Source organism: Hyperolius riggenbachi, chromosome 3 (genome assembly GCF_040937935.1).
Source record: "Hyperolius riggenbachi isolate aHypRig1 chromosome 3, aHypRig1.pri, whole genome shotgun sequence".
Lineage (NCBI taxonomy): Eukaryota > Metazoa > Chordata > Amphibia > Anura > Hyperoliidae > Hyperolius > Hyperolius riggenbachi.
In genome coordinates, this window is record NC_090648.1 from 313,763,704 (window position 1) to 313,783,207 (window position 19,504).

Below are 19,504 nucleotides of genomic sequence, written 5' to 3' on the forward strand. Positions count from 1 at the left end.
GGCACTCCAGGTTCCTCTCCTATTCCAAAAACATATATATTAATTATTAAAGTATCATCAGATATCACACAGCCTGTAACTTTATAGACACCTTAGGTAGTTGAATGTGAATGCACTATTGTAGCATTTTGTTTTTTTTTGAGGTACCTCAAAGTATCCATAGACCTCAGAGTTAGACAACTGCTCTCACATACTAGGCAAGTCTCTGGGTAGCCACCAAGCAATATTCATATAGCAGTGAAACACTGCAACTGGTTGTATCTACTGCAGGTACAGTATGTTAGAGCAGCATCAAAAAAACAAAAAAAACCTGCTACAATAGTGCATTGTCACATTCAACAAAGAGCTAAGAAAAATATTGCGCTTGAAGCCCCTGATGAGTCATATGGTCCATTGCATAAGGAGGAGTCAGGGGGATGCATGCTGACAGCTCCAGCAGGAACTATACATGAAACCTATTGCAGAGTTCTGGTGGGGTGCATAGCCAGTCCGTGAAATGTGTTTTTTTTCTTTAAAGGGGAACTGAAGAGAGAGGTATATGGAGGCTGTCCTGTTTATTTCCTTTTAATCAATACCAGTTGCCTGGCAGCCCTGCTGGTCTATTTCTCTGCAGTAGTATCTGATTAAAACCAGAAACAAGCATGCAGCTAGTCTTGTCAGATCAGACTTATAAGTCTGAACCACTGAAACACCTGATCTGCTGCATGCTTGTTCAGGGGCTATGGCTAAAATAGTATTAGAGGCAGAGGATCAGCAGGGCTGCCAGGCAACTGGTATTGTCTAAAAGGAAATAAACATAACAGCCTCCATATACAGTGGAGGAAATAATTATTTGACCCCTCACTGATTTTGTAAGTTTGTCCAATGACAAAGAAATGAAAAGTCTCAGAACAGTATCATTTCAATTGTAGGTTTATTTTAACAGTAGCAGATAGCACATCAAAAGGAAAATCGAAAAAATAACCTTAAATAAAAGATAGCAACTGATTTGCATTTCATTGAGTGAAATAAGTTTTTGAACCCCTACCAACCATTAAGAGTTCTGGCTGCCACAGAGTGGTTAGACACTTCTACTCAATTAGTCACCCTCATTAAGGACACCTGTCAACCTCCTTGGCGGTATGAAAAATACCGCCAGGAGGGAGCGCAGCAGTTTTTTTTTTAATCATGTAGCGAGCCGAGGGCTCGCTACATGATAGCCGCTGCTGAGCGGCATCCCCCCGCCCGCTTCGATCGCCTTCGGCGATCTCCGATCAGGAAATCCCGTTCATAGAACGGGATTTCCTGGAGGGCTTCCCCCGTCGCCATGGCGACGGGGCGGGATGACGTCACCGACGTCACTGACTTTGGGACGTCATTGGGAGTCCCGGGCCACCCCTCGGCGCTGCCTGGCACTGATTGGCCAGGCAGCGCTGGGGTCTGGGGGGGGGGGGCCGCGCCGCAGCAGATAGCGGCGATCGGGCAGGGGCCGGCGGCGATCAGAGTGCTGGCGCAGCTAGCAAAGTGCTAGCTGCGTCCAGCAAAAAAAAAAATTATGAAAATCGGCCCAGCAGGGCCTGAGCGGCACCCTCCGGCGGCTTACCCCGTGTCACACACGGGGTTACCGCCAAGGAGGTTAACTAGTCACCTGTATAAAAGACACCTGTCCACAGAATCAATCAAGCAGACTCCAAACTCTCCAACATGGGAAAGACCAAAGAGCTGTCCAAGGATGTCAGAGACAAAATTGTAGACCTGTACAAGGCTGGAATGGGCTACAAAACCATTAGCAAGAAGCTGGGAGAGAAGGTGACAACTGTTGGTGCGATTGGTCGAAAATGGAAGGAGCACAAAATGACCATCAATCGACCTCGCTCTGGGGCTCCACGCAAGATCTCACCTCATGGGGTGTCAATGGTTCTGAGAAAGGTGAAAAAGCATCCTAGAACTACACGGGAGGAGTTAGTGAATGACCTCAAATTAGCAGGGACCACAGTCACCAAGAAAACCATTGGAAACACATTACACCGCAATGGATTAAAATCCTGCAGGGCTCGCAAGGTCCCCCTGCTCAAGAAGGCACATGTGCAGGCCCGTCTGAAGTTTGCCAATGAACACCTGAATGATTCTGTGAGTGACTGGGAGAAGGTGCTGTGGTCTGATGAGACCAAAATAGAGCTCTTTGGCATTAACTCAACTCGCTGTGTTTGGAGGAAGAAAAATGCTGCCTATGACCCCCAAAACACCGTCCCCACCGTCAAGCATGGGGGTGGAAACATTTTGCTTTGGGGGTGTTTTTCTGCTAAGGGCACAGGACAACTTAATCGCATTAACGGGAAAATGGACGGAGCCATGTATCGTGAAATCCTGAACGACAACCTCCTTCCCTCTGCCAGGAAACTGAAAATGGGTCGTGGATGGGTGTTCCAGCACGACAATGACCCAAAACATACAGCAAAGGCAACAAAGGAGTGGCTCAAGAAGAAGCACATTAAGGTCATGGAGTGGCCTAGTCAGTCTCCGGACCTTAATCCAATAGAAAACCTATGGAGGGAGCTCAAGCTCAGAGTTGCACAGAGACAGCCTCGAAACCTTAGGGATTTAGAGATGATCTGCAAAGAGGAGTGGACCAACATTCCTCCTAAAATGTGTGCAAACTTGGTCATCAATTACAAGAAACGTTTGACCTCTGTGCTTGCAAACAAGGGTTTTTCCACTAAGTATTAAGTCTTTTATTGTTAGAGGGTTCAAAAACTTATTTCACTCAATGAAATGCAAATCAGTTGCTATCTTTTATTTAAGGTTATTTTTTCGATTTTCCTTTTGATGTGCTATCTGCCACTGTTAAAATAAACCTACCATTGAAATGATACTGTTCTGAGACTTTTCATTCCTTTGTCATTGGACAAACTTACAAAATCAGTGAGGGGTCAAATAATTATTTCCTCCACTGTACCTCTCTCTTCAGTTCCCCTTTAACATGTATGCACGATACCTTTGTTAACTCATAATAAAGGAGAATATGCTGTGTGGAGTGGGTGATCATTTTTTTGAGGCGTGTAAAATACACTACTGGCTGTGATTGGCGATTCAACACCTGCTCCCATTTAACAAATGCATAGCATGCTTTGGTGAGCAGTGACCTGGAGGGAGGGAATAATCCCATCCATTACCCTGGTATCCACCAATGAATATTCAGAGACTTGCCTAGTGTATGAGAGTTGTCCAAATTTAGAGATCAATTAATTGGCCTCCCTTAAAGTTGGCATTAGACTATGATGGAACAGGACTTTAGTAGGGATTAGATTGTCAGCTCCTCTGAGGGACAGTTGGTGGCAAGACTTCTATACTCTATATAGTGCCAACATCTTCCACCGCCCTTTAAGGCTTCATGCACACACTAGGTGGTTCTCAGCCAAGACTGCCACCCCAGCCAAAAATGTAGTGTGTGTACAGCAACCACAATGCGTTGCTGAGAGATCTAGGGTGTCAGATAATTTTGGCTGAGTGCAGGTTAAGAGCATAGGCCCCATTCCTTACCCTCCTACCCTGCATTTGCCCCAGAATCACAGCAGAATGCGTCTTTACAGCACAAAGCGCCAAACTTATCTGAGTGATTGAGTCCTGATCTCTATGGGTGACAGTCCTTGCATGCGTGCATGAGGCTCAATTGTAAGTAGGATTTTATAAGTAGTGAAATATTCAAGAGTGTTCAGGACACTACTAGTTTCAGTTTAGCAAAGTTGTGCTGAGTTTTGGGAGTGGAATGGTTATTTTGAGGTACAGAAGACAATTTACATACTCTTGTTCCCCCACTGCCTTTCATAGGGTGAAAAAAACTTGAGGTATATAGACCGTTAACCTTTTTTTTCAACAGTTTCATAAGACAGATGAGAGGGGGAAACATTAGGAAAATGCTTGGTTATGGGATCAGTGTTCGGTTAGATGGGGTGTATTGCCTTGGGCACAAGATATTGGGATAAAGCATACACTAAAAGTGTATACACTAAAAATGACTAAAAGACTCAGGGCCACCAATCCAACCCCAAACAGATACCTATTGATTATAGGGGTCATGTGAATAACTGTACAGGAAATCATCAAGTTTTATTTTTGTTACTTAAACCCTTGGCTTATAACAGACACTACAGTTTCAGTTATATAGCAAACAGAAGAAAAGTGGCACAGCCATTCAAGTCAGACGATTGGGAGACATTATTGCATACAAGAAAGTAACAGTATTTTATTTTCATTTTGTCTGTGTATAAGCAGAGTTCAGATGTCAAATTGTCAGGGGGAAAATAAGTACATCATCTGAAAGCAATGGAAACAGGGAGCACTATGGGATAGATTGCCAATGTAGCTCAATACAAAAGTTTGCAAAGACTCTAGAATGAAACGATTATCCTCAGTGCACTGTATCCTTCAGTTTGCCGTTTTGACAAAATAAAACAGAAAGAAAAAAAAGTGACAATTGATCTTTAATGCACAACGTGAACAAAATAAAAGAAAAAACACCTGCAACTCACTTCAGGATGTGTCAAGTTACTTAGATCTTCATTGTATCGTTGCTGTTATTTAAATTCTATTTCTATACTGCTACATGGATGTTTCAGAACAGTAAATAAAAATGACACTCAATTCTCCCTTCTATTCTAGTAGCACTCCATGCTATAGCAAAGGGCCTGTGTGCAGTGCTTAAGCTAATTGGCACAAAAGATAGAGGAGGCTGTATATATTGTACACAGCGCATTTGAGTGACACCACATTTTTTTTTTTTTTTTAAACAAGCACTGTGAGTATATTGCACAAATATTAAAGTGGCAGATAATTATAATGAGAGTCCTTGCATGGCAATCCAAATTTATTGAACTGATGCTAAATCGTACAAAACTGCACCACTTTATTTAAGGCTTTAAAGTTTACATTTGGCCACCTCAAAGCAGTTGTAGCATTAGGTTGGTCAACTTAGTTACCGTTCTTATTAATCCTGTTATTCCCTGTTGGATATATACACGCAGTCTCTACACTCAGATGTTAATTCATACAAAGCGACAAGGCATTGATAAATAAATCAGCAGAAAACAAAACAAAAAAAAGTTAATTACTGCAATGCAGGCCTGGTGACCAGTAACAGAGGTTTTAAAAATTACGTCCCACATTCACATCCACTGGACTCTTCCACCATTTAACAACGCAACCAAAACAATACACATGTGAAACAACCACTGACAGGAAAAAGTACTAAATCTGTATATTTGGTATTGCAAATACACGTATGCATGAGCAAGCAAGGAGGATTGGGGGGGTACAAACGCTCACAGTGAGAATCTACAGCTGCAGAAGCCGGAAAATGATTTACAAAATATTGATAAATCATTAAAAAAAGAACTCTTAAAATATACACTTCTTGTTGTAGACCCCCACTGTATACACAGCTATAAACAGTATTCCTTATGTAAACAAAGTGTGGGGAAATGATTAATAAAAGGAAGAGATGACTACTCCTCTAGAGAAAGATGGAAGGCAGAGGGTTTAATGAAGACTGAGTACAAGAAATTTATTGTAACCACTCCTGTTTCCAGAAGATGATGCAACAGAAGATTCCACAGGATTCCCTAAAATTAAGAAAAGTAAAGAAAGGAAAGGAAAACAAAAGAAGTTGTGAAATCACTTTGTACAACACAAATGATGTTCTGATGTTGCTCTTGTATTTCTTTGAAGGAAAGGGGGGAAAAAATGTTACCAGAAGCTACAAAGACCAAAGATGCAAGGTCATCAGGAGTAGTCTATAGAGAAGCTCTTTGGACTTTCTTGTTTAGTAAGCTAAAATAGTGGTGCTTTTCATTGTACACTCCGATAGAAAGGAAGGGCCTGTTAAAGAATACAGTACATGTTCTCAGACGTGCAAAAACATTGTTGGGTGAACAATGTCTCTGTTAGCAGTAATACTGGATGTGGGCTCTGTTCTTCCCAGTTGCATACGTGAAATACATTTCAAAGCAGGCATCTTTCTCGTGACTTTGGGAGGGGGGGGGGGGGGGGGAGAGGGACTGAGGGTGCACAATCTGAGCTTGCAGCTTCCATCCATATTATAAAGGGTACCACCACAGGAAAGTCCATTGGAGTTGTTGACAGGGTAATTTAACTTGGAATGCTGGCACTGCTGTTAGACAACAGTTCTTCAGACCTGTAAAATGCAAAAAGAAGAGATTTGAGTATACCATATTAGTATATAGGGCAGCCCCCTCCAACATCTTCAAGAAGGCCCTCAAAACTCACCTTTTCACTCTGGCCTATCACCCCTTACTGGTGCTCTAAACCTGTAGCTGAACTCTGGTCCCCTACCTTCCGTGTCCCCACCTCTCCCTCAAGATTGTAAGCCTTCTGCAGGGTCGTCCTTGTGTGTCCTACCTGATCACGCACCTCCATTACTGTGCACCCATGCTATGCATTTGAGTGAACCCGCCTCCAGGACTTGCCTAATCTCCATGGTCCCACCCAGTGACTGACTAAGCATTACCTTGTACTCATACTGTGCTGCGTGATCTGGTTTTTCTTGTATTCCTGTATTGTCATATTTCTGTATTACCCATAAATATTGTCCGTAACTTTAATGTCCAGCACTGCGTAAATACAATAAATAAATCAATATACAAAAATGTCCCTTTAGGAAGACCGTAACTGGATTAAAAGGCAAATATTTAAAGTTAACCTGTGACTTTTTAAAAAGGGAAAAAAAATACCTCGCCAATGTTAAGCCTGGATCCTAACGAGGCTTCCACCGTCCTCTTATGTTAGCCCGTTCCAGCACTGGGATCCCCAAAGAGTAGCCTCCCTGCTCACTAGCGGAAATAGCTGAGCAGGTCTGGTCTAGGTCCATGCTACTGCACAGACCCGATACTGCCTTTCTTTTTCCAATGAAAAAGTGGACAAACTTTTCAAATGTTCCAGCGCTGGAACAGGGCTGCGGAGGAGGGCTAGGGAAGCCTCTTTATGATCCAAAGTCCAAAATATACATTGTCCATATTCTGTTAGCAAAGAAACTTATAATTACCTGCTTGGTCTTTTCTGGTTAACTCTCACCCAGAGCTGTGTATGCACTGACTTCAGGCACGTAGCACCGCCCCCTTGCAGATGAGTGCTGCGTCGCTTCCGTGGCACTCTGATACAGAGAGTGCCATGGTACTCATCTGCAAGACAGCGGAGCTATATGCCAGAAATCAGCGCAAAGAGGGCTCCAGGAGAGAGTTGAACAGAAGAGACCTGGCAGGTAATTCTAACTTTTTATGCTAACAGTATATGTGCAATGTGGATTTTAGATTTAATAGTCTCTTTGAAGAGTAACTGTCAGGCTGCAAAAGCTAATTTAAACCTCTATTCTCCTGTGTTAAACAGTTTAGAAGGTAGCCAAAAAGGCAATACTGAAGTTAAAAATCTCTCTTACTGTGATGTGTGCTGAACAGCAAGGCGGTTATTCCCAAGCTCTGTAAGGAGGCCGGCAGGACGCATAACAGATACTGCAAAGCATTCTGGGGCTGCTTCTCCCCAGTGCACTATCTTGGGTCATCCCCTTCATTTTCCTATCAAGCCGTAAGGCCGCTTTCACTGAGAAGTTACAGGCTCATGTTACAGCAGCTTCTAACAGCAGCAGCCTAAACTCATAGCACTGAAAAATCACAGGGCACATGTTCTGTTAGAGTATACTGCATGAGTCAGCTATTGTTCCTAGCCACATGGCTAATTAATATTCACTGCACAGTAGTGTTGTCCATTAGGATATTTTTTTGTGAGTGGAATCATCAGGAAGCAGGGAGGATATGACATCACAATTGGCTTCATAGGAGACAGACAAACATGGAACCTGCCATGAGCATCATTCTCTGCAAATCCTATATAAAAATTCTGTGAAATCCAAACGTGGACAGTGAAATGCATATGTAATGAAAGTAAAGCCAATATTTAGCTACTGATATATGTGTTTTGTTTTGTCTGAGACCATATACCTAACAGCTGTGGAAAGTACCATTTTTAGCTTTCTTTTCAATATCTCTGCTTGCCTCGCAGTTGAGGAAATTGTTTGACATCATCACTTTCTGAATCACAGCTCCATAACTAGCATTTAAATCAGGTGAGTTGTTCCTGCACAATTGACTAAGCTGGTCAATTCGACATGGTATCAGTGACTTTCCATAGATTGGGCATACTGGAACACACTATTCCCTCTCAATTCTATAAAATTATCAAATAGTCCATCGTACAGCCAAATCGCTATATGTATGGTCACCTTTACAGTGGTCTTTTTTCATTATGTGAAGGAAAAAAAAAATACCTGGCTCAGAGCTACAGCACATCTGTGTATTAAAGCAGCTGGCATGTTGACTTTTTGCGTGGCTTGCCCGGTACAGGAGTTTTTCTGTTAATCTGTCGCACAAGGTCATAAAAAATCTGGAAAGGAAAACAAAGTTTAGACAGAAAACTGAAAATAATAAAGGCATCATAACTTGTTAGCAGCAGTTTAATTCAGCTGTAATGTATTGGCTGCACAAAACAAGCAAGAAATGTCATCCTTCCAGGAGACCCATCAATTATCCCCCAGCCATCCAAGTCACTTGTTGCTTGCACTCAGGTTTACCACTTAATTGGAAAATTCATGCCAAGTGTGTACCAGAATTTTAAAAAAATTACACTATCACTAGTTGTATGGCGCATTTAGTGGCCAAGATAAAAGAGTATATAAACATTTGTTAAAATTAATGAAATAACTGAAAACTGCTTTTACCACTGCTTTTACCACAAGAACCCTTGATGCTTGTTGTATCTGATTGCAGGAGTTAGTGGCCAATTTGTACTGTATGTGAATACTAGGCTGTAGTTCTATTTAAAGGCCTGTAAACATGCTCAAACAAACCTCCTGATCATTATTGGATTTCGGTCTGTTGGACAACAATCAGGCATGTGTACGCTTGGCAAACGACTAGACGATCTACTTATAACAGGCGGTTTGCCCAATCCATCCAGTAGATCAAATCATATGACTGTTGGGCTGATATCATGCAGTTGGCCACGTGTGTGCGCAATGTCATTTGAACTACATACTGTTTTTTTTTTAATGCGGTCATGCTGTGCAGTCCATCGTTTCGCTTGCGAACGCAGTACGTAAATAAGTTGGTTGTTCAGTTGGCTGGTGCACCGAAAATACAAGTCACTTAAATGGTTTGTTGTAGTGATGGTCATGCACTTTGTGGAACGTGTGTATGTAGCTAAATCCCCCTTCTCCACAAACTAAAGAGGGCTCTTTGCCCCTTAACTTTCACCCTTTTCCCTTAAAGTGGATCCGAGGTGAACTTTTACTCATTGCATAATTGTGTTCCTTTCCTATTGTTTGTAGAGCATTCCTCAAGCCAAATTTGTTTTTTTTTATTAATTTTTATAGAAATTTTTTTTTTGTATATTTCAAATAGGAAGTGAAAAATAAGAACTATAAATCATAAAAACTACATGAAATTTCTCAAAAATTTCTCAGAAAAATCACCACCTTCCTATTTGAAATATACAAAAAAAATTTTTTAGATAAAAATAAAAAATACACGCATATAGAAATTTAGATACAAGCGCTGTTTTTTCTTTTTTATTGTTGACACTTGGTGGGGGCTAAGGGGACACCCCACACCCTGAGAACTAAGCAGCTGGTAGGTGCAGAAGTATAGGGAGAGAGAGTAGCACCCTTCAACTTTTCCTTTGGCCACTTTGTTTTAATACTATAATTCCCTATAAACTAAATAAGCCACGCCCACAGGTTTTCAGAGAGCCTTGGCAGTAGCAAGGGCTCATGGGACTCATGGGAGCCCAGTCTGGGCAGGAGGAGGAGGTGTTACTAGCCATTGATTTCAGAGGCAGAGGGGAGGAGGGGGGATTAGGTTTTTTTCACAGGTTTAGTGATCAAGATACAGATAAGCCTGCCTCTGTGTAGTAGTTTAGATAAGATATATAGACAAGTTACTTGTTATGGTTCGTTTTTCATCTCGGATCTGCTTTAATATGCCCATACACCATTTTTTCCCATCTTATTCAATTCAATATTCACTGGAACTCATTCTCTACCATCATTTATTTGTTAGTCTCTTTAGGTTTGTAAAACCTTTTACAACTTTACCTCGTTGACATTAATCTTGGACTTGGCAGAGGACTCCAGGAATGCACAGTTGTTCCACTGTCTTGCTAGATTTTGTCCCTGTTCTTTACCCACAACCCTCTCATCTTCCAAGTCACACTTGTTCCCAACAAGAATCATTGGCACCTAATCAAAACAAAATTGGAATTAAAATGGATTATTCTTATGCATGTAGTATAAAATCGTATGCACAGGTAAATCATTTGCGAAAGCATACTTAAAGTGAACCTTAAGCCAGGATCGTTTTTCAAAATGAAGATATTACCTTAATCTTCTTTCCCAGCCCTGCAATTTCGCTTGTGTAGCGCCGCTCTGGAGCCTTTAGTTACGTTGTTACCGGCAAGGTGATTAATTATAATTTATTCAAAATGGCGCTGCTGGCCGGAACTATTTCCGGGTCAGCCAGCGCTTGTTAGCTTCCTACATCTTCTGCCTCCTAGCTACGCTCGCTCATGCACTGCTTCTATGCAATGCAAATCGCGCCGTGCACGCGCCCCCCCCCCCCCCGCGCGCCGTGCACACGCGCGCACGCTTCCAATGTTCAGGCACTCGCACAGCTCAGTACAGGCAGCGGCGCCGGCGGCAGAAGGACCCAGCGAGGAAGGAATGATTTATGTGTTTACTATCCTGGGTCATTCGCCGTCAGGCGCCGACAGGGCTGGCTGTCAGGGCGGATTTATGGGAAACAGAGGACCAGATAAGAAAACAAACACTGCGGTAAGACTCTTATCTGGCTCCTCTGCTGTGCACACTGTCAGGTTTAAAAAAAAAGGTTGGCTTAAGTGCCTCTTTAAAGGGAACCAGAGACGAAGCACCCTTGTGTATTTTACCATGTATATCAGTAAGAACATTAGAGAACATTAGAGAAAACACTTACCATGCTCTCTGTTTCATCCTCACTGCTAAAAGTGTCTGCTAAAAGTGTCTGTTATCAGCAGTCACAAGAATCCCAGACTGAGCAATTAAATCTGGCTTTGCTGGGAATGATTATTGCTGAGTCATTATAGCAAAGCCACAAGGGGGTAGGCTTGGGCTTGAAATAACACCACAGAAGACAGACTTAGCTATAATCTTTCTGTAGCAAAGCTAGACGGAGCAGCCTGACTTCTCAGTGGGGGATTCTTATCAGAGGTGATAACAGTCAGATTACACAGAGAACAATGAAACAAAGGGCAGATTAGGTGTTTACTGTCATGTTCCCACTGATTTATAAGGTAAAATACAAGAGGGTGCTTCATCTCTGGTTCTCTTTAATATAGTTAAGCAATAGGGGATTGCTAACAAGGTGGTGGTAGTAAGGCTGTATACTATACGGCCTTGCCACATCAGCAGTAAAATGGACCAACTGAATTTGGTTTTTGAAGCTGCATAAATGTGCATAGTCCTAAATTAACTGATTTGCATCTCATGGACCATCCCTATTGACCATTACTGCATTCATCTGTAGGTACTTTCTGAACTGTTATTACCAAAGGCAATAACAGTTCATGCATGTCCCAGGAAGCTAACCAGAAAATCAGCGATAATCAAACCTGATCATACCTACAGTCATCTAAAAGGACATCCAGGCTTATTTTATAAGTTGAGTATTTTAGCGTTTGTGTTTTTTTCTTTTATTTAAATTATATTGTGCATAAGGCTATTACTTTGTCTTCATAGAATACTTCAATCTCAGTGATTTATCCGCCAGGATTATATTGCTTTGACAAGAAGCCAAAACAAAAGTTGAACAATGAACATTGTCCTGCAGTAGTAGACAAAGGTATATGGAAGTAAAATGGCAGTGCATCAGATAGAAATGGTAAGAAAATGAATAAACCACTCTTAAAGAGTAACTGTTAGCCCAAAAAAATAAAATTTAAATCTCTATTGCAATGTGTTAAATAGTTTGTAAGGGAGCCAAAAAGGCAATGCTGAAGTTAAAAAGCAATCTAATTTTTTTACTGTGCGACTATCATTCAGCCTTTTCCCCCAGCTCTTGAGGACGCAAGGCCGCATAACAGATACTGCAGAGCATGCCCATGTCTGCCCGACCCCCCTCTCCCCCCCAGGACCAGGTGCCGATGTCTGCCCGACCCCCTCTCTCCCCCCAGGACCAGGTGCCGATGTCTTTCCGCTCCCCCCCCAACGCGCGCCCCCTCCCTCAAGAGCCGATGTCTGTCCGACCCCCCAGGACCAGGTGCCGATATCTTCTCACCCCAAAAAGCTGACAGGGAGAGAAAGCGGGAGCGGAGTACATCTACACACTTCCAGCGCCGCCACCGCAGCTCAGCCGAGTCACATGTGAGAGAATCACGAGCAGGAGAGAGAGAGATGCACGGCGACAGGGCAAACTTGCGGTGGCGGCGCTGGAAGTGTGTAGATGTGAGAAGATATCGGCACCTGGTCCTGGGGGGGGGGGGGTCGGACAGACATCAGCTCATGGGGGGGGGGCGCGGAAAGACATCGGCACCTGGTCCTGGGGGGGGAGGGGGGAGAGGGGGTCGGGCAGACATCGGCACCTGGTCCTGCGGGGGAGAGGGGGGGGGGTCGGGCAGACATGGGCATGCTCTGCAGTATCTGTTATGCGGCCTTGCGTCCTCCTTAGGAGCTGGGGGAAAAGGCTGAATGATAGTCACACAGTAAAAAAATTAGATTGCTTTTTAACTTCAGCATTGCCTTTTTGGCTCCCTTACAAACTATTTAACACATTGCAATAGAGATTTAAATTAGATTTTTTTGGGCTAACAGTTACTCTTTAAAGAGGGTACAAGAACAAATAGCCAGTCAAACACTTGCTCCCAGAGGAAAAGCCCTTTTGGTACCAATAAAACATAACCTTTATTTGGTCTGCATTAAAATGACTAAGTTAGCCAAAATATATATCACTTCCTGTAAAGAACCTCAGCTAAATGTAATGTGTGATAAAACTGGTGCTACACTCTCTAGCCGTTTCACACCAAAAAGCACCAGCCTTTCTGAAATTATTTTGGCGCGATTTTACAGTGATTTGGTGTGAAAAAGCCCATAGAATTTCATAGAACTTATGTCCAAGTTCTTTTCAAAGCACCGGAAAGCGCTGGCGATCAGAAAAGCTCTTAAAGCACTCCTGTTAAACAGCCCTAAAATTTACTATGAGCGTCCAGATCAGATTCTCCTGGCATCTACGGTACCTCCAGATAGATAGTTGGGACACAACTGTACTAATCCACAAGAACAGCGTGGGTGCAAAAAGTGCTCAACAAATACCTCTAATATCTAACATGTTTGCCCTTTGAGCAGGACTTCATCAGAATGTACAATATTGCATAAACAATATTGCATAAACAATAGCTAAAGCATCCTCCCACCACAAAAGTAAAGACAGTCACTGAATGTGTGTTGCTCTGGTGATGGTCCACTTTTGTGGTGGGGTGATGCTTCAGCCATTTATTGTTTATGCACAATTCTGAAATATGGCGGTCCTCTGACAATGCCCTCAAAGGGTGAAACAAGTTCGGTATTAGGGGTGTTGAGAACTGTTTGCACTTTTTGTACTGTCCTTGTGGACTAGTGCAATTCTGTCCCAACTTGCTATACTGGAGGTAGATGCCAATGGAATCTGATCTGGAACAATAACGTTTTCCCTCTGAGGACAAGTTTTTGACTGGAAATTTTTAAAGCCAAACTTCGTTAACCACAGTTAGGCCACTTTGCTATGGGAATCGGAAGGCCTTACAGCTGCTCCCATACAGCCTCTGGGCAGCACTCTGTATGGCTAGTCGAGAGGCAACTGTCTTGGTGTCACATTTGAGCTTTGCTGCAGCTGCATGCAGATGTGACATGAGATGGATTCTTGCTGCTCAGTAACTGCACTGCGTGAAATGCTAACACTAGTAAGGTTACAAAAACTCTTTCAGCTTCATGGAATTGCAGGCAGAAGGCACTCCTTGGCTGGCACAGAGGCTTTAACAGTCCCTGAATGAGACCTTATAGAAAACAAAAAAGGTTAAGGAACTAGTATAATTTTTGACAAGCCTTGGCTACCAGACTCTTTCAGAAAAATAAAGTTTAGCAAGCCAGATCTTATAAACCAGGAACTCTAACAGCTTTTTTTCTTAAAAACGTGTTAAATTTCACATTCAGTGATGCAAGAGAATGAAACCACTAACAAGAGCACTTCCTGTACACAAATCTATAAACTCAAATGTTCATGCACATTTCCCCCACAAGAAACAGTGAGAGGCACTGATCAATGCTCTGCACTAACATGAAATAAAGTTATGATTTTTCTCGAATATCTATGAAATAAAGTTATGATTGTTCTACATTGAGATTTTTGTGTCTTGAGTGGTGCTTTTGTAACAAACACAGAACACTTATATCGCGCTTTTCTCCTGGCGGACTCAAAGCGCCAGAGCTGCAGCCACTAGGACGCGCTCTATAGGCAGTAGCAGTGTTAGGGAGACTTGCCTAAGGTCTCCTACAGAATAGGTGCTGGTTTACTGAACAGGCAGAGCCGAGATTCGAACCCTGGTCTCCTGCGTCAGAGGCAGAGCCCTCAACCATTACTCCATTCAGCCACTTTGTAAGGGGATTCTGTCCTCTCCCCCTTTTTTTGCATTATATTTATAACCCCAGCACACTCACCAGAGCAAATGTTGTGGACAAATATTGAGAGTCTAACATCCAGGCATATTTCATTACGCTTATGTAGCAACTTGTAGGTTGATCTAGCACTGGGTAGATGTGAATGGATTGGTTTTATTCAAGTAATCTAAAAGGGTCTCTAAAATCACCTCATGGTTCCAAGGTTGTTGGCAAGTGGTGACTACACCACTCACCTGCTGACCTTATATGAACAGGCCCTTATCGTCTCAACAATGCATATACAGTAAGCGCAGGTACAGGTAAATAGCTTTAGAGTTAAAAACTCAGAATGTAATTACTTTTATTAATGGGTCAACAAGCGCTCATTTGACCACACCCCAACACAACAACTTGTGTGGGGGATCCGCCCTTTATTTCATGACTCACTGGGCGTTTTAGCAATATTAGGTGAGGAGACTTTGCAAAGGCCAGGTGAAGGGCAGCTCATGTCAAACAGACTAGTGTCATTGCCTAAAATTGCTAAAACTCTCAAGCTAAATTCATCTTGTATGACATATATAGTCAGTAATATACCAAGTCTGCAAATTTAGGCAAAATAACTCATTGTCTTTTATAGGAGAAAAAACAAAAACACCACTTTTCTATGTTTTAGAATGAATAAAGTTTAATAATATTTTTGACTGCAATATACCGTTGTGATTTCTGTAAGATCATACTAAACTTTTAAAGTTAATGCATGTTATAAAAGTCCTTTCCTATATGTGGTGTTTTTTACAGTGTACAATCCTATAAGAGCAGTTTATGAGGATTTCATAGGTTATACCCATTCGTAGGGCAGATCGCTGCCCACAAGTATAGTAATGAGCCGTTTAGCTTTAACACATCCTTTCCGCCACTCCATAGCACCTGACGAGTTAGGACAATGAAATGCATTGAGAGGAGCTTTGGAGTGATATGGTGAGCGTGGACATTGGCTGGATGTGGCAATGTCTATACATGCTGAGAGGTGTATTGATCCAGCTAGTTGGTAGTGAGAGCTGCTTACTGGTGAACTGCATGTGATCTGCTGTTAGTGCCAATGTGTAAAGGTGCCCATACGTGGTACAATAAAAACTGTTGTTTTTTTCCGTTAATTCGACCAAAACGATCGGATGAAAGTTGAAAATTTTTTTTTTTCAATCAAGAAAAACAAGCGATTCTCGTTTTTCCAATAAAATCCCGTCGGACATGTTGGAAAAATCTTTATATTAGATCGAACAGAATAATCAAAATTATCTAACTGAAAAAAGATGAAAAAAATTGTACCATGCATGGGCACCATAAGCAAGCATTCTGCAAGCTGAGCTGCTTTCTAGCCGTTGGTCCTGGATGGAACATTGTTCGCTTGGCTTTTGAACTTTTTATACATTTTTAACAAAAGCAATCAGCACTTTAATTCTATGATGGAGTTTTTTTTATTGATTGGAGGGACCCCACGAATCCAGACACTTGGAAGATAAGCCCAGCAGTGTTGCAAGAGAAGCGAGGAGTGGCCTACATTCCACAGGCGCAGACGGGCCAGTTTTATCTGCAGGATCCGGTGCGTTCAAAAATAAAAGGGTAGATCCTCTACTTTTGAAAGTTGTTGATGCATTGGGAGTGTGGAAGAATGAGCGCTGGTTAACCCATTAATAAAAGACTTTGCCCTAAGAATACACAGTTAGCAATGGAGCACTCCACTGGTTATATACTGGAGTACGCTGGGTCTGCCATCTTCTGACAGATTGGATCTGGGACCCTTTCAAAAAGTTTTAATTAAACTTTTTTCCTTCTATTTTTATAGAACCTGAGATTACGGTTGTCTATGTGAGCACTTGGACTACTGTTTAATAACTCAGGATGTAGTGTTTTGCCTGGCATGCCCCTTTCCATAACATATGCCATTTTAAAATGTCAATAAGCATGAATATTTCAAGATAAATGGCACTAAGCATTATAGCACTGCCCTCTAAACCTGGAACATTTGGACATCCCCACTTAGTTCAGGTTTGGTGAAAATGGAATCAGAAGACAGTAGTTGTAAAAGCATTGGAGTAAAAACTTAGTCTAATGGAAAAGCATGAAGATGAAGTTAGTCCATTTCACTCAAGATGCAATTCGTATTTACATCAAATTCCAACGGCAGTAATGAATGCAGACTTATCAGACAAGCCAATTCCTTGTCAAATAGGTCACAAGCAATACTCCTGACTGCGTCTACATCAGATAAATTGAAATAAGCTACGTGACAGCATTCATTTTCTATTCCTAGAGATATGAATAAAAAAGTATGCACAGCAAGCAAGAAAATAATGCTGCCAATGAAAGTATTGCAAAGCTTTCGTTTAAGCATCTAACTTATTTGACCTGTAAAGCTCGGATATATTGTTGTAAGCACTTTACAACTGTGTCAAAAGTACATTGAATTCATTTTCCACATGACTGATAAAACAGAATTGTAAAAAAAATTACAGAGCCATGGCGCTGAAGGAATGATTATCTTACAACGGAACTTGTAAAAGAAAACCTAAAGACTCGTACAAACGTTGCAAGGACTTCATCCAAGGTAGCAGTTTGTGGTGGTCTCAGATGAAAATCTAGTGTGCGTACAGCTAACCTCTCTGACATTTAGGACCTGGAAACAATTCATGAAGAAGAGGAGAGGGAAATATCTATATGCAACTAAGTTTCAGGTTGAGCCACATGCCATGTTTTGTTTGGAAGGGGTAAAAGTAAGGGTTGGGGGGGGGGGAAGATAGCTTACATCATCAGTGTCTTTTACTCGTAAGATCTGTTCTCGTAGGTCCTGTAAGTCATTAAATGTAGACTGAGCAGTTATGGAGTACACTAATGCAAAGCCTTGTCCATTTTTCATGTACAGATCCCGCATCGCTGTGAACTGCTCCTGTATAGAAAAACAAAGCAGACAAGGGTTAAAAATAAGCATGTTGCTCTGACAACCAAAAGAACACTTTGCATTTAAGAATAACATTTTCATTTATTACGTCTGGCACAAGTGAAAACTTGCATTCATCTAAACCCCCATTCAAAACTACTGTAAGGATGTCAGTAATCCATAGGGGTTTGGAATAAGAGCACAGTGTTCAGATCCTGGCTGCAGTTACCTATTCAGTAAGGAGTCATCGGGCAATATTTCCTAACAGCGGTGGTCTACTGAGTGCAAAATTAGTGGCTGAAGTTCTCAAGTACTTTGAGTCTGAAAGGAGAAAAGCACTATAAAAGTGTTGCTATTATTTATAATAATTTATTTCCAATGTATCAATATTTGTAACTGACCCGGTCACATTTTCACAAATGAAGTGAATTTGCGTCGGTGACAGGATATAGCATAGCTTAGCTACACTTCTTATGTTAAAGCAACAGGACATTGTTGAGATATTGGAATGTACTTAAAGAGACACTTAAGCCAGAAAAAAAAAATGAGTTTTACTCACCTGGGGCTTTTACCAGCCCCCTGCAGCAGTCCTGTGCCCTCGCAGCCACTTACTTATCCTCTGGTCCCACGCTGCCAGCTAGTTTCGTTTTTGCCAACAGGCCCATCAGGACTGGCCATGCGTAGCTTTCTCCGCATTCCCGACTGTAATTAGCGCTATTGCGGGCCGCAACGCATACAAAAATACGCGTTGCCGCATTACGAACGCATAGATATGTGGCAACGCGTATTTTTGTATGCGTTGCGGCCCGCAATAGCGCTAATTACAGTCGGGAATGCGGAAAGAGCTACGTGTGGCTAGTCCTGACGGCCTGTCGGCAAAAACTAAACTAGCTGGCAGCGGGGGACCAGAGGATTAGTGAGTGGCTGCGAGGGCACAGGACTGCTGCAGGGGGCTGGTAGAAGCCCCCAGGTGGAGTAAAACTTTTTTTTTCCTGGCTTAATGTTCACTTTAAACTAGTTTGGCTAAAGATGGGTAAGGAGCAAGCACTTAGCTTAACCTCCTTAGCGGTAACCTCGTTCTGGACACGGGGTAAGCCGCGCAGGAGGATTTCTCTGGCCCCGCTGGGCCGATCTGCATAATTTTTTTTTATACACGCAGCTAGCACTTTGCTAGCTGCGTGTTACTCACAATCGCCGCCGCCCCGATTCGCCACATCAGAGGGTTAGCTACATGCTAAAAAAGAAAAAAAAAAAGGTTAAAAAAACCCTCCCGCGGCCTTCAGGCCATGGGAATCAAACCGCCAGGGAGGTTAAAATGAACCTGAAGTGAGGCAACGGAGTTCAGGTTAGAAACCCAAGAAAAGAGATTGCTCTGGATACTATAAAGCCTTCCCATTCCTCTGTGCTGGACGTTGTTCCTGCACAGCTCCCCGTTAAACTTCTTCAACCTGCGGTCTATTATCACTTTGGTTGTCTTCGGGCAGCCTTAAAGGGAACCTGAAGCGAGGAAAATTATTTAAACACATGACCTAGCTGCAAATGATTACATATTCACCGTCAGTTCCTCTCAGAAGCTCACCATTTTTTTCTTACAGTGATCCTAGAAATATACCAGTTACTGTCAGTTATATATCAGCAGCTGTCAGTTACAACTGAATGTGCAAGGTAATGTCCATGTTTCCATATGGCTTAAGTGGGTGATATTACAGTTTAACAGTGTGCTGACCAGGAAGCGGTTATGGGGTAATGGCCATTTTAAAAATGGAGGACGAAGTTGGAGGCCATTATTCATGAGGACAAAAAGACTAGAAGTTTTTTCAAAAAATGGAGTCAATATATACTTACCTCTCATAATGATACCCAGCTAA

At 42.2% G+C, this 19,504-nt stretch overlaps 2 protein-coding genes across 2 annotated transcripts in view; both read right to left on the bottom strand.

The window, feature by feature from the left end:
- Positions 1–19,504, bottom strand: part of NUP107 (nucleoporin 107) — a 165,039-nt gene that overhangs the window by 135,682 nt on the left and 9,853 nt on the right. The gene's annotated exons all lie outside the window — the stretch shown is intronic.
- Positions 4,195–19,504, bottom strand: part of RAP1B (RAP1B, member of RAS oncogene family) — a 119,948-nt gene continuing 104,638 nt past the window's right edge. Inside the window, exons 5-8 of the mRNA XM_068276713.1 lie at positions 17,505–17,645; positions 10,136–10,279; positions 8,312–8,427; positions 4,195–6,169 (exon numbers count right to left, since the gene is read on the bottom strand). Of these exons, the coding sequence (XP_068132814.1) occupies positions 8,341–8,427; positions 10,136–10,279; positions 17,505–17,645 (372 nt within the window). The 3' untranslated portion in view covers positions 4,195–6,169; positions 8,312–8,340. The remainder of the gene's footprint in view (positions 6,170–8,311; positions 8,428–10,135; positions 10,280–17,504; positions 17,646–19,504) is intronic.